A 14,140-nucleotide genomic window follows, 5' to 3' on the forward strand; every position below is an offset into this window, starting at 1 on the left:
TTGTGCCGGGCAAGCAGGAAGCCCATAAATTGGCAAAGTTTTTTTTTTATAAGGATAAGGCTTTATTTAGTTTTCAAATTGGGAGTGGCAAAGTTTGCATTTTGCCATAAATGCGCAACTGTAACATTTCGTTTGTATTTATGAATTATTATCCAAACATTGACTAATTAGGCTCAAAAGATTCGTCTCGCAAAGTACAACAAAACTGTGCAATTAGTTTTTAATTTCGTCTGCATGTACCGCAAGTTTAATGTGATGGGGAATCTTCTTTTTGCATAGTGCCAAAGTTAGGAAAAAAGGAACTAAACAAGGCCAAAATTGGCAAAGTTCGTCAATTCCACCTGCATAAGGTCCAAGACGTCAAACAAGCCCAATGCATCGGCTCTGAGCACAAATGATTCGCTTCAGCTTCAGCTTCAGCTTATAAGCCGGCTGAAAAGCTGAAACGGCTGATTTGTTGTGAGAGGAAAACACTGTTTGGTGGCTGATAAGCCGGCTGAATAAGCTGAAGCGAACAGACCCTCGAGTGTTACAGGGCGTTCCTTCCAGAATGAGGCCCACGTTACTTCGGAGGGTGTTTGGATACACCATCCTAATTTTAGTACCTGTCACATCGGATGCTTAGATACTAATTAGAAGTATTAAATATAGTCTAATTATAAAACTAATTGCACAGATGGAGTCTAATTCGCGAGACGAATCTAGCCTAATTAGTCCATGATTTGACAATATGGTGCTACAGTAATCATTTGCTAATGATGGATTAATTAGGCTTAATAGATTCGTCTCGCAAATTAGTATAGAGGTTCTGCAGTTAGTTTTATAATTAGCTCATGTTTAGTCCTCCTAATTAGCGTCCGAACATCCGATGTGACCCTTTTAACACCTCATATCCAAACACCCTCATGCTATCATGCACAGCTCACTAGCACTGTAGCAACCTGTGATTGTTTCCAGGTGGTAAAAATAGGTGCATCTAGACACAAAACTGTAAGAAATGCTCCAATGAATGGTGTACACTGGACCATACATTGCGAAACTCATTTTGGTTTTGGTTTGTTTTTTCAATTTCAGGACTTTCAGAAACATCAGTTGTATACACCGGACTATCTGGTGCGAGAAGGGCTTGGTGTGATGAGAAACATGTTATTGTAGGTAAAGCATCCAATGAGTAAAATGTTGAAATTAGGACTTGCCATTTTTGCAATCACCGGATGATCAGAAAATTAACAGATTGTAGTTTTGTCATCACAAACTCTTTCTTTCTTTTGTCCCAACAGGGGTTATGTTTGCGCCTTTTTTTTTCTATTTTACAATGGAGGTTAGTTTAGTTGTGTTTTCCTATATTTTTGAGATATTTTACTAAGCTAAACCAGAAAATAGTTAGAGGTTCAGATTATGGAATGTAGGGAATCTTATTCTACAAGGAGAAGTCCATGCCACCCAAATAAATAGTGGAAGAGGCGTAGGCCAATTGCATCAACGATGATTGATTAAATCAAGGGTTTATCTCCTTGTAAGGTGATTGATAGTTTGCTTATCATTCTCTTTTTTGGATCATTTGATCTACATCGAATCTTCCATATCAACTTCTAAAATTTATTATTTAACCTAGAATATTTTTCCAGAGTGGAACAATTTTTCCTCTTGAACAAAACATTTTGTTTTCTTAAGTGGAATAATTTATTTCAGGAGCAAAACATTTCTTTAAGCCGTTTTTTTTCTTAAAGCGGAACATTCATAAATCTTTACCTATTATTAAAGCAAGTAACGTCTCTGCCTGGGGTTTTCGTACGTCGTGGTTATTTTGCAAAAATCCCCTGACGTTTCGTGAAATCAACCTGCAGTCCAATTCTGAAGAGACGGGAGGCTTGGGTGGAAAAAGGAGGGAAGGGAGGGGGTTAAGGGGAAAAAGCTTCTCTTTCTTCGGGAGATTGGGCGCGCCCCCGCGCAGCCCCTGGGCGCGGCGAGGGCGAGGGGCGACCCGGCGGCGCGTCGCCGACCCGACCGCGCCGCCCTCCACGTCCCGCGCCGACCGAGCCGCCCCTCCCCGTGCCGCCCCCTCCTCGGCCTCGGCCCCGGCCGCCCGCCTCGGCCAGGGGAGAGGGAGGAGGAGCCGGGGGAGAGGGAGGAGAGAGAGAGAGAGAGAGAGAGAGAGGAAGGAGAGGAGGTGGGGACCGGAGGGAGGAGGAGAGGAGGCCTGTGGGTGCGCCGCCCGCCCGCCCACCACGGCCGCGCTCGAGTTCCTCCGCGCCTTCGAGCAGCACCGCTGCAGGGCCTCCTCATCGGACCCTTCCTCCCCGTGCCCCCGCCGCGCGTCGCTCTCCTCCTCCTCGTCGCGGCTGCGGGACCGGGGCAGGCTCTTCCCCGCCCTCTGCGACCACTCCCTGCTGGCCGTCGTCCCGGCTCGCTCCACCGCTTCCTGCAAGGTCCGTTTCCCCTTCGCGTCATTTGCTTTCGACCCAAGCTAGCTCGGTAGCTCTGAGCAAGGCTAATCGTGCGAAATGATTCCTTGATTGTTTACTCGAGTGTTGGTACTCCCATTGCTTGGATTTACTGCAGAATTTGAAGTTCACCTCAGATTTAGATGATTATTTACCTTTTGTTATCCGATATGTATTACACGAGAAGGAGGAGGTCGGTATTACAGGAGCCAGCGGTGAATGTTTTTATGAAGCTGTATGGGTCAACTTACTATAAGGTGCATAGAGGTTACTATTTTTCTTATTTCATAACCTTTTATCTTCTCTCACATGTGAGATTTGGATCAGAAGGGATATCTTGATATGTCTGTAGCTTAATGATCAAATTGTTTGCGGCAGGAATAGAGATCTGAATATGCATCTCTATTGTACTATGCCTTGCTGCTTAACCAGTCTATCAATACTCCATGTCACCATACATGTATTTTTTTTCTTGGATCATGTTTTGCTTTAGGTTTTGCCTTAGCATTCCTCAGTGATCTTCACCTAATCTGAGAGTCTTTTATTATTTTGTTTTTCTTTTGAGGTAAGGGTTAGAAAGGTGGATGCTTTTAAAACAATGAATCTGTTTAAGCAGGTTCTAGAAATTGGCATAATGGAAGCCTGCAGTTTGCAGCTTACGTATATGCCAGTTTCAGTGTTTGTTCATGGGATGTTCTGATTTGCCTCTTTGCCAACCTGATGATTACCTCTTCAATAGTATAATGGAGATTGGAATACACTTGACCGTAGAAGCTGGCTTGGCCGCTATGGTGGACCATATACTCCCTTCGTTCCAAATTACTATAAGTCCATCCATCCATGTACACCCCACTCTAATTTTCTTCCACCAAGCTGGCTGAGCTGGCTCCGGATAAGATGTGTGTAGATAAAATGAAATATGAAGGCTTTGGCAGACACATGTGAAAGGAAAGATGTTAAATTTGGTTTTATTATGGGGGCATTCAAATGTACCAGCCTGATGATCATGGGTTATTTGCATTGAGAGCAAAAATCTGAATGCACTTCTCCTGTTGAAGGTTGCTTAGCTGCTCTGGTTGATGGTCTGCTGCTGCTGCTGCTGCTACTCTCTTGCTGCTGCTCCTACAATATCTAGAATGAGTCTCTTCCCCCTCTCCGGATGTGTGTGTGTGTTTCTATCAACCAAGCTGGCTAAGTGGGCTCCTGGGAATGCATATGTAAGTGCAACGGTTATGAAGGCTTGGCAAATATAAAGAATGCCCTCATATCGAACAGGTGCGCCGGATCAAGAAGTAGGAGGCTAACCGAAGGCTCTTCTCTCCTCCTACCATGGCGAGAAATAATGATCGAATCATTACCGTGGCTACTCCATCGCAAATGATTACAGTTTCTACATCGCAAATGATTACAGTTTCTACATACATAATAGTATTACAGTTCCCTGCTGTCGTAGTATTTATAATGCGCATAAGGAGAGGAATAAAGGGGAGGTAGATACAGGGTCATCAGCGACCATTCCTTGGATTATGACAATAAGTGGATGTTGCCTGTTCGTATATAAATAAGCGCAGCAGAGACAGATTCTTTTAGGTTACTTGGAAACTCGTTTATGCCATCTGAATTACCATATCTTTTTAGTTAATATATGCTGATTTTATTCTGTGTTACTACTAGGCGATGACTACGAATGCTGATGGCTGGTTGGAGAAATTGCTTTCGTTACTATTGTACTTTTATACGCTATCTAAAATGTTACCCAGCAAGGGTAGCAGTAGTCCCTCGGTAGCAACTCATGCATTTTTCCTTTTTTTTCAAGGTTTATTAAACCGAAAGTTTAGAATGTTAGGTCTGTGGTGGAACACATAGTTTGTGCCACTAGATTGATTTAGCAATGCTATTTGAGATGCCATTTTTTTTTCTGTTTCTGTTTTTCTCACTGCTTGACCTTGGAAAAATGGTGTTTTCTTTATGTTGATGAATACTCCTCAATTTGTTTCTCTTGGTTTCTTATAATGCTGGCGTTCCCTTTGTTGCTATTATCTACTTCATATCCTATATCCTGTGAAATCTAATTTCATTGTTTTATTTGCGTGCTTTCTTACGTAGACTGTTCGCCGCCCCGCTCCCGCTGAATTGTGCTAGGCAGGCTGGCCGCTCGACCGGCCGTGCTCTGTTAAGCCTGGTATTGCAGCGAGTGAGGACGCCGCGTGGCCGCAATGCCGACGCGTGCGAGCTTCGCCGTAGCTCTCCAGCTGCCGAGCGTCGCTCGGCTCGCCATTGGATCTGTGCAGGAGCTGCACTCGCAGCGGTGCCACCACCGTTGCTCAGCCACACTGCTACGCTCGCTGGATTGGAGAAGCCGAGAAAGAAAGATAAGAAGATCAGAAGAAGAGAAGGGGGAAGAGAAGCTGCCTCCTTTCCCTCTCAACATCATGCTCAAGCTCACCGGCGGAGCTCGGGAGTGTTGACTGGTGACCCAGGCCACCACCTCCTAGCAGGAAGCGCATGCTTTGCTAGCTCCGGGATCTGAGGGAAAAATAAGCAATGGTGAAAAGAGGAAGAAACGAGTAGGATGAGAGAAACGAGAAGAGGAGGTGGTCTGTGCGAGATAAGCTCTAGCACTCCGCAACGTCAGTTGGAAAGAAATGGGCAAGCGCTTTGAGCTCGCTCAGAACATAATCTCTATCTCTACCTAATATTAAAGCAAGTAAGGCTTTTGCCAAAAAAAATCATCACTTGTCAGAGAGCTCCCGCGCCGCCTCGGCCCTGGCTGCTTGCCACGGCCGCGCCCGAGCCGCGCCGCCCGGCCTCGGCCCCAGCCGCCCGCACCGCCCCAGCCAAGCCGGGCGGCGGGCACAGGCCAAGCGGCGCGACGCGGGCGGACGGGGTCGGGGAGGCGGCTCTGGTGCGTCCGGACGGTGTCATTAGTTTGAAAATTACAATTGATCTTTTACCGTAGCAACACACGGGCATTTTGCTAGTATAACTAATGGATGTTGAGCAAAATACCAAACACATGAAGTTGAGCAAATCTGTTAAATCAATCAACCAACACTTATTATCTCCTTTTTATATATTTTTTTCAACTTCCGTTGTTGTTCATATAGTGTCCTTACGGCGCTAGAGGACGTCCTAAATTACCCATCTACGCTAGATTTTGATCGTTGACCCCTTGTGGTCGTGGGTGCAAGTTTCAACGTTCTACTTCCTGCAGCTGGCACGTGTTGCTTCATATTGCACACAAAGGTGCTCATGGGCTTTAGCGCGTAGCACATTTTTACCTTGGCACCAACTTTTGCATTCTTTTTTTTTTCTCTCGATCTTGGTGAAAATCTGCTAGCAATTTCGATAAATCAGTACTCATGGTCCGTCTATAAAACGACACGAAAATAGTGACGACATGGAACCAGGCTGGCGACCGGGAAACGATTGACCAGACGCGAGCCAAAAATCCCATCCAATATCCGGCTCTGCCTGTGGTGATACGACATTGTTCTTCCCCCCAACATGTCAGAGGCGTTCCCCGCCAACCGATCTAATTCCCAGGAATAACATTTGCTCGCCGCGCATCGGTGCACACATCCCCTCGTGTTAGGGGGCATCGATCCTGGTAGCATCCACGTGCTTTGGCATCTACGGAGTACTCCCTACATATCTGCGATAGATGTCGATCTCCCGCAACTTACCGTGTCATCGGCGGTCGGCCTCTCTCCTTCCGCGGCTGTATTTATACGCCTCGTCCCTGCACTCCTCCGGCGCCCATCGACGCCGGCGGCTCGGTCCCGACGACGGTGCTTGAAAAAATGCTGCGGTTCTGGAGGTGGCCGAGGAGCTCTACCTTGTCAAACGCCTTATCCGTGAGTAAAACAGATCCGTGTAAATGAAAAAAAGACGGTATTGTTTGTTTCTGCCGCTTCAGTTCGCGTGTTCTTTGTGTTTTCTGTGACCAAGGTCGTGGAGATGAACGTGCACATGGACTGCGACGGCTGCGAGAAGCGTGTGAGGAAGGCCATGTCCCGGCTCGAAGGCACGGCAGCTATAGCCATCCCTCCGTCCTGTCCAGAAACAACGAAATGCAGGGTCGGGCATGTACTGATCAGTGTCGTGGTGGTCGTGCAGGTGTGAGCTCGGTGGAGATCGACATGGACCGGCAGAAGGTGACGGTGACGGGGTACGTCGACCGGCGGGAGGTGCTGCGGGCGGCGCGGCGGACCGGGAGGGCGGCGGAGTTCTGGCCTTGGCCCTACGACGCCGAGTACTACCCGTTCGCGATCCAGTACCTGGTGGACGACACCTACTTGCCCACCGACAGGTACTACCGCCACGGCTACAACGATCCCATGATCGGATCCTACCCTTGTCACGCCTTCACGCACGTCCTCGACGACGCCGCCCTCGCCGTCTTCCACGAGGACAACGTCCACGCCTGCGCCCTAATGTGATGCACGGAGGAGCTAACTGAAGAAGAAAACACCGTAACTGCTATTCAGCTATTCACAAGTTACTTTCGTTATGCTCTCAGAAAACAAGAGTTAGTCCCGTCTTAAAAATTATCAGCATAGGTGTGGTCGATAACAAAATTGCTGCTGTGAACACCGTAAAGAAGAAGAAAGAAAACTGCTTTAACATTGTAAAAAAGATTGCTGCTGTGTAAATTTGACTTTGTTCAAAGCCAGTGGCTGGTATTAGTCAGCAAAAGGTATCTGTTTGTTTTCTCCAGCAGATTGGAATCAGTGGATGACACGGGGAGTAGCAAAAAGGAAGCACTGTTCTTGCAGAGTTGCAGTTGCCCAATGGCCCCGCCAAAAACTGATAATAAACTCGTAGCATGAATATATTCCCAATTCTGGACCTGGTTCCTGGAAGATATTTATGTCATACACCAGCAGGGCATGACATGAACAATGTCCGAATATGCCTTATCCTTAAACACTTGATCTGATGGATTAGTACGCTGAGGTACGACAGGTTGATTTTGCATACAGCAAGCAGGGGGTTTAATATTCGTAAGAACATGATGATATGATGGATTAACAGCTCCTTTCACGCATCTGACATAATAAATGCAATCGGTTGAAGCTTGCAGAAGAATTTTTTTTTTAAAGTAAAGCAGGAGCAGAGGTGGAGGTTCAGGATTACAAATGCTCGATTACATAAATAAACTACTTTACTTGGGACTCGAAATAGTAGTTTAAACATTAAATAAAACTAAGATACATCCGGCTTGCCGCATGGACGCGGCGCAGTCCAATCTCCTCCTTGATGTAGCCCTCAACTTGCAATGGTGTCGTCGCTTGTCCTTCAAAAATACGTCGATTCCTTTCCTTCCATATTTCCATCCTGTGTACATCAGAACTGCAACAGTCAACCTCCTTTGCTTCTGCATCAGTGATCTTAGTGAAGCTGTCCACCATTCTTCAATTGTGCACCCTAGAATTGGCAGCTGAATTCTGTCATTAGACCAATCTCTAATCTGTTCCCATACTTGAGTTGCAAAAGCGCAATGCAGACACAAGTGAACCGCCGTTTCTTGCTTCGAATTGCACAGCACACACACTGGATTGCAGGGCTAATTCCGCGCTGCAAGTTTGTCTACCATGAAGATCTTGCTCTGTACCATGAGCCATGCAAAGAACTTATACTTTCTTTCTGCTTCAGCCTTCCAAATAGCTTGTGCATCAAAAGAGCTGTAGGATCCCTGGAACTGAATGTTATATGCCGACTTGGTATTGTATTCACCATCTGCAGTCCATCTCCAACAGATACTGTCAGAGGTGACGCTAAAATGGATATCTTGCACTAGGTTCCAGAGTGTTACAAATTCAGCCATTTCAGTTATAGTGTTCATTTTCCATAGTCCTCTTGTCCAGCAATGATTCAACAGCTCCTCCCTTACTTTCCTTTTTTTCCTCCATGCCAACTTGTACAGGTTCGGTGCTACAACTCTGGGGGCTTTTCCCTGCAGCCATGAAGAGTTCCAGAACTCGGCTTTCTGTCCATTGCCTATGGTAACCACTATGCTCATTCTGAACAACTGTTTGTCAACTACATTAACCGGCAGGTCTGTTCCCAGTTCCCACCCAAGGTCGGTCAGGGTCCTTCCACTCATACCATAACCATCTCAGCCTTAATGCTCTAGGGAACAGGTCAAGGTCCAAAACACCTAGGCCTCCAAACTTTTTTGGTCTTATCACTTTGGTTCATTTAACTAGATAGTGTCCTCCATTTGCCTCCATGGCTCCTTTCCACAGAAAACTCCTTCTCATTCTATCCACCTTCTTTATTGCTCATTTCTTCGGTGCAAAGACAGTCAAGTAGTAGGCTGGAATAGATGTGAGAATGGAGTTCACTAAGGTTAGTCTCCCAGATTTGTTGAGAAATCTTCCCTTCCAAGTTGGCAGCCTTGCAGCCACTTTATCAATGAGGGGTTGTACTTCAACTCTTTTGAGTGCTCTTGTATGCAGAGATAATCCTAGGTATGTGCACAAGAACTCCTTGATGTCACAGGGAAACCACTTCATTATTTCAGCCACATTGATACCTTCACATCTTATTAGATACACCGTACACTTGCTTCTGTTAGTAATCAGACCAGATGCCTGCCCAAATTCAACCAATATTTCTTGTTTTATCTTGATCTCTTCTTTGATGGGGTTAAGAAATATGGCTACATCATCAGCATACATGGATATTCTTAGCTTAGCAGCTCGGTTGGTTATCTGTGACAGGACACCTTGGCTTGTCGCAATGTCCAACATTTTTTATAGAGGTTCCATGGCCAGTATGGATAGAAAAGGCTAAAGAGGGTCGCCTTGTCTTGGACTTGTTCTATGCTTGAACCAGGACCCCCTAGCCCCATTGAGAAGTACTGATGTTGTTGTAGTGGACATCAGTATTGAATCCCAACTTCTCCACTTTTTTCCAAAACCCATTTGCTCTAGCAAATCCAGCAAAAAGTCCCATCTGACACTGTCAAAAGCTTTGGCGATGTCTAATTTCAAGAAAAGGGCAGGATATTTTGCTTTGTGTAGTTCCTTCACTAAATTTTGGGTGAATAGGAAATTATCTTGAATACTTCTTTTTTTTTTGATAAAGCCACTTTGTGATTTGGACACTAGTGTACTCAGATAAGGTGCTAATCTATTAGCCATCAACTTAGATACAAGTTTTGCAATACTATGAGTGAGGATGATCGGTCTGTAATCCCCTACTGTCAGTGCATCAGCTTTTTTGGGATCAACACCATGTGAGCTGAGTTTAGTTGCCTAAAATGTTGATCATGTTGCTGGTAGAAGTAGTTCAAAGCATCCATTAGGTCCTGCTTAATTATTGGCTAGGAGGATTTGAAGAACATCCCAATGTAACCGTCGGGTCCTGATGCTTTGTCAGCTGCCACCTCCTATATGACATTCTTTACCTCATCTTTAGTGAACTCATCTTCTAAATGCTTAAGATCTAGCCATGGGAGCCCAATTTGTTCCCAATGTAGTGTATGTGTCCTACTCACTGGACTGCTAAACAGCTTCTTGAAATGCTCAAAGACATATTTCTCTTTTTCCTCATGTGTATGTACCATCCCATCATTGGTCGTTAGTTGCTGAATGAAATTCTTCCTTTTTCTTCCATTGGTCTGAAGGAAGAAAAGCTTGGATTGCGCCTCTGAAGCCTTGATATTTGTGAGTCTTGACTGTTGCTTTATTCGAATCTTTTCAACTGCTGTCATAACTAGGTATCTTTCCTTGAGGTCTCTCTTTAAATGGATTTCAGCTTCACTCAATTGTCTATGTTCTTGCACTACATCAAGAATTCCAATCAGTTGTCTTGCTACACAAAGAAGCAGCTTGTTGTTACTAACCTTTGATCTTGCCTAGCCTCTCAGTTTCTTGGCTACCCGTTGCAACTTGATATGTAATCTGAGGAAAGGATTATGCACTTAAATTTGTTGCTCCCATGCTACCAAAACTGTTTCATGGTACCCTTGAATCTTTGGCCAAAATACTTCAAATCTAAAACCTCTATCTACACTTTTTCCCTGTAGCATTCCCAACAAGAAGAAGTGGGCAATGATCTGACACAAGGGACGAGTAAACTTTCAAAATGCACTCAGGCAACATGATGTCCGATTCAGTGGTGCAGAAAGCTCTGTCGATTCTCGTCTGGGTGCTGTCATTGGACCATGTGAATTTCCTTCCTCTAAGACTGAGTTCTTTAGGCTCCAGATCATCCACCATGCTTCTGAAAGATCCTGCTCATATTGAAGTTGCTTTTATCCTATGCCTGCAGGATCATGTTGAAGTCACCTATTATGAGCTACTTTTCAGAAACTGACTGCTTCAGCCCCGTAGTTCTAGGAAGAATCTTATTTTTTTCATTGTCTCCCTAAGGTCCATACACAACTATCATCCACCATTCATCCAGAGATGTTGTTGCCTGTAGCTTTGCAGACACTGAGAATTCACCACAGATGCTCTGTGAGATCCTATAACAGTACTCATCCACTGCTAAAAGAGCTCCTCCTCTTATACCTTGTGCTGGCAGATATACATAGTTACTAATGAATTTCTGACCCAGGGTCTCTCTAACCAGTTGGTCATCAAACTGGTCAATCTTTGTTTCCTGCAGACTTGCTATGGAGCATCGAGTTTCCACGGTTAGGTCTCTCACTACCTTCCTTCTTGCTGGGTTATTAAGCCCCCTAACATTCCAATTCAGAATTAAACACTTCTGATTACTCATTTGGAGAATCTTGAGTACTCATGCCACCCTCAGCCACCATCCCTGAGACCACAGTTCGGCCAAACCGAACCTGAAGCTTGCACCTATTGTGACCTTGGACCACACACTTAACATAGTAGTACTGAAAGGGCAGCCCTTTCCAAACGCATCCCCAGAACTAATACACACTACCATGGATACATATGGATACACATGATAACACACACGCATACACCCACACACACACACAACACACACATAGAGGACGCAGCAGAGGCGTCCATCAGGCTTCAGCTTCCATAGCAATGGCACTAAACACCTCTGCGTCGTTGCCTTCATCAAGGCCAAACATCTCCCTGAAGCCTCCCACAATTGGATCCCTAAGCTTTTGAACAAACTGTGTTGTGAATTTAGTTTTAACCGCAACATTTGGGACTTCGTTCTCCTCCAGGCATCCACTCTTCTTCATGAGGAGTGCAGTTGCTTGCTCCTCCATAGTCATATTTGTTGGGTCTGCTTGCAATTCTTTCACTCTTTCACGAGTATTGGCTCTAATCAGCCGCTCCTCGCGACGCTCTTGGAGTTTTCTTGCCCACATTCTCTGGTGTCTGCAACACAGGTGCTTCCAGTTTCTTCACAAAGCTAAGTTTCTTCTGTACCTTGACAGCATTGGGTCCTTGAGACACGATTTTGTCAGTGTTGACCCGTGCTTCCATTGCTTCCTCGTCGCCCGCCAGCCCAGCGTGTTGCAGGCCATAAGTGATTATGTGCGATGCGTTCAGCCCGCCCATCACATCAGGTTCATTCAACTGATGAGGCCTATTCATCCCCAACTCCTCAGGCCCAGTCACCCCTAACTCCTCAGGCCCAGTCACCCCCAACACATCGGGCCCAGTCACCCCTAACGCATCCCTAGAGCAGGCCTTCAGCAACAGCGGTCAGGTTTGCGTGCTCTAAAGCGTTTACCTGATCAGCAACAGCAGGCTTGTACAGACTTGGCTCAACATGCCCTGATCCATCCGACATTTTCCTCCCAGGCTTTGTACAGTGCACAAAGTCTGCCTCCTCCAGCATGGGGTCTGCTGCAACCTTGTCTCCCTCCTTTCTTTCGCGGAAAAGGAAAGTAGTGCCTAGGTCATGGAAAGCAAGTCCTTATTCCGCTTCTGACCTTCATCTTCAACCTTACGTTCTTCCCCAGCATCTCCATGGCCATGGCCCTTGGATTGTTGTGTGCTCCTTCCTCCTCGACTCCCAAACTCGCTAGGTCCGACACCAGGATGGCCAAAACTAGAATGAGCAAGATCATGCCAACTCAGTGGTGGCATCTGCCTCATGTTCCCACTACCCCTGCTTCCACCTCCCGGTGGTGAGCGGTCCCTCCTTCCTCCAAGGCGAGAATGCACCGACACCCGCAACACAGACAGCAGACCATCAGGAATACCTACCTGTTATACAAACTAGTGCTTGGCAAGCCATTCCTCCATCGGCTCATCTCCTGGCATCCTACTTATGTCGGACTCATAGCTTGCATAGGATGAGCTGCGGGGTAGTGGAGAGTAATTTGTCACCCTATCAAGATGAAGAATGACCTTATAGTCTAGCATGGCCGCTGGAAAAAGCCATCCTGACTCATCCCCCTCCCAAATGATAAAAGACGCATGTGCCCTTAGCCTTTTGCAAAAAAAATTACAAGGATTTTTCCATGCTGCTCTCTCTTTCAACTCTCAAGGTGGCGGCGCACCTAATCCTTGCCGAGACACCAACGACCAATGGGCGCGTGCAACATGGGACCTGCGGATGCCGGATGGAGCGGATGTGTGTTGGCATAGGTCGAAGCTGAGCGGGGCGGCGGACGGCACGGGATGGAGGTGCAGAGCTTGCTTCCCAGGCCGCGCGACAGTCCCAGGTGACGCGAGCCACAACAGCCGCGTGAACACCTCTGGCTGTCAGCCCCGCGAGCTCCTCTGATAGTCGGCCGCACGAGCATCTTGGTGGGCGAGCTGGAGGTCAACGGCTGCTACACGTTCATTGTCACTTGCAAGAGTCTAGAAGATAAGGCACGCCTAGTAAAAAAGATAAAAGAGGAGTCCGGGTGAGCATAAAGGTACACCCAAGAAATAAAGAGTAAGAAAAAGGAAATGGAAAAAAATGAAGAAAACTGAATAGACATAATAAAAGAGAGAAAAGGGCTGCCGCACATTCATCGCCGCTTGCAAGAGTCTAGAAGATAAGGCACGCCTAGTGAAAAAGATAAAAGAGGAGTCCGAGTGGGCATAAAGGTACACCCAAGGAATAAAGAGTAAGAAAAAAGGAAATGGAAAAAAATGAAGAAACCTAAATAGACATAATAAAAGAGAGAAAAGATAAAAAAAGGAAGAAGGTTATTACGGACATTTAGCCACTTCCATCTCTACAGCTTAAAAAAACAAAAAAGAGAGAAAAAAAATATCATCATACTTTTTTACTCCGCCGATGGGTCTGCCTTGCTCCACCGCGCCCTCCCCCGCACCCCGTCATCTCGCCCGCCCCGCTACCTTTTTTTTTTGGCAAAATAGCTAATTTCATCCTCAAACTCTTGTCCTCGGGTCAACTTCATCCCCCGACTCTCTAATGGTCCAATTTTGACGGATCCATAGACCCGGGGTCCCCGATAGGCCCGCTTTCCCACAACGCCTGCCCCAACAAGAGGTGCAGCGATACTGCACGCCTGGACCGGCCCAGCAACGCAACGCAGGCCGAGACCAAGATCCGGCCACCGACCGGCTCCTCCGACCAGGAGGCCTAGTCGGCGCCCCGACCAGAAGGGTCCAGTCATGGGTGGGACCACAGTCCAACCCCGATTAAGTTCCCCTGATCGGGGATACGTCGTACTGACCATACCACTCCCCCCGACCGGCACGGCCGGGGCCGACTGGGACAATCAACCAGGGATGCTCGCTCGACGTGGGCCCAGGGAGCAGGTGGAACGGATAAGAGGAAGC

The 14,140-nt window shown here is 46.6% G+C and overlaps 1 protein-coding gene across 1 annotated transcript; it reads left to right on the top strand.

Moving 5' to 3' along the window:
* Window positions 1-5,871: 5,871 nt before the first annotated feature.
* Window positions 5,872-7,159, top strand: LOC117865200 (heavy metal-associated isoprenylated plant protein 45). Its single transcript, XM_034749342.2, has 3 exons — window positions 5,872-6,301; window positions 6,396-6,471; window positions 6,564-7,159. Exons 1-3 carry the CDS (start codon window positions 6,248-6,250, stop codon window positions 6,884-6,886), a joined length of 453 nt encoding a protein of 150 aa, XP_034605233.1. The 5' UTR covers window positions 5,872-6,247; the 3' UTR covers window positions 6,887-7,159.
* Window positions 7,160-14,140: the final 6,981 nt, after the last annotated feature.

The sequence above is a fragment of the Setaria viridis genome, chromosome 1 (assembly GCF_005286985.2).
Source record: "Setaria viridis chromosome 1, Setaria_viridis_v4.0, whole genome shotgun sequence".
NCBI classification, from domain to species: Eukaryota; Viridiplantae; Streptophyta; class Magnoliopsida; order Poales; family Poaceae; genus Setaria; species Setaria viridis.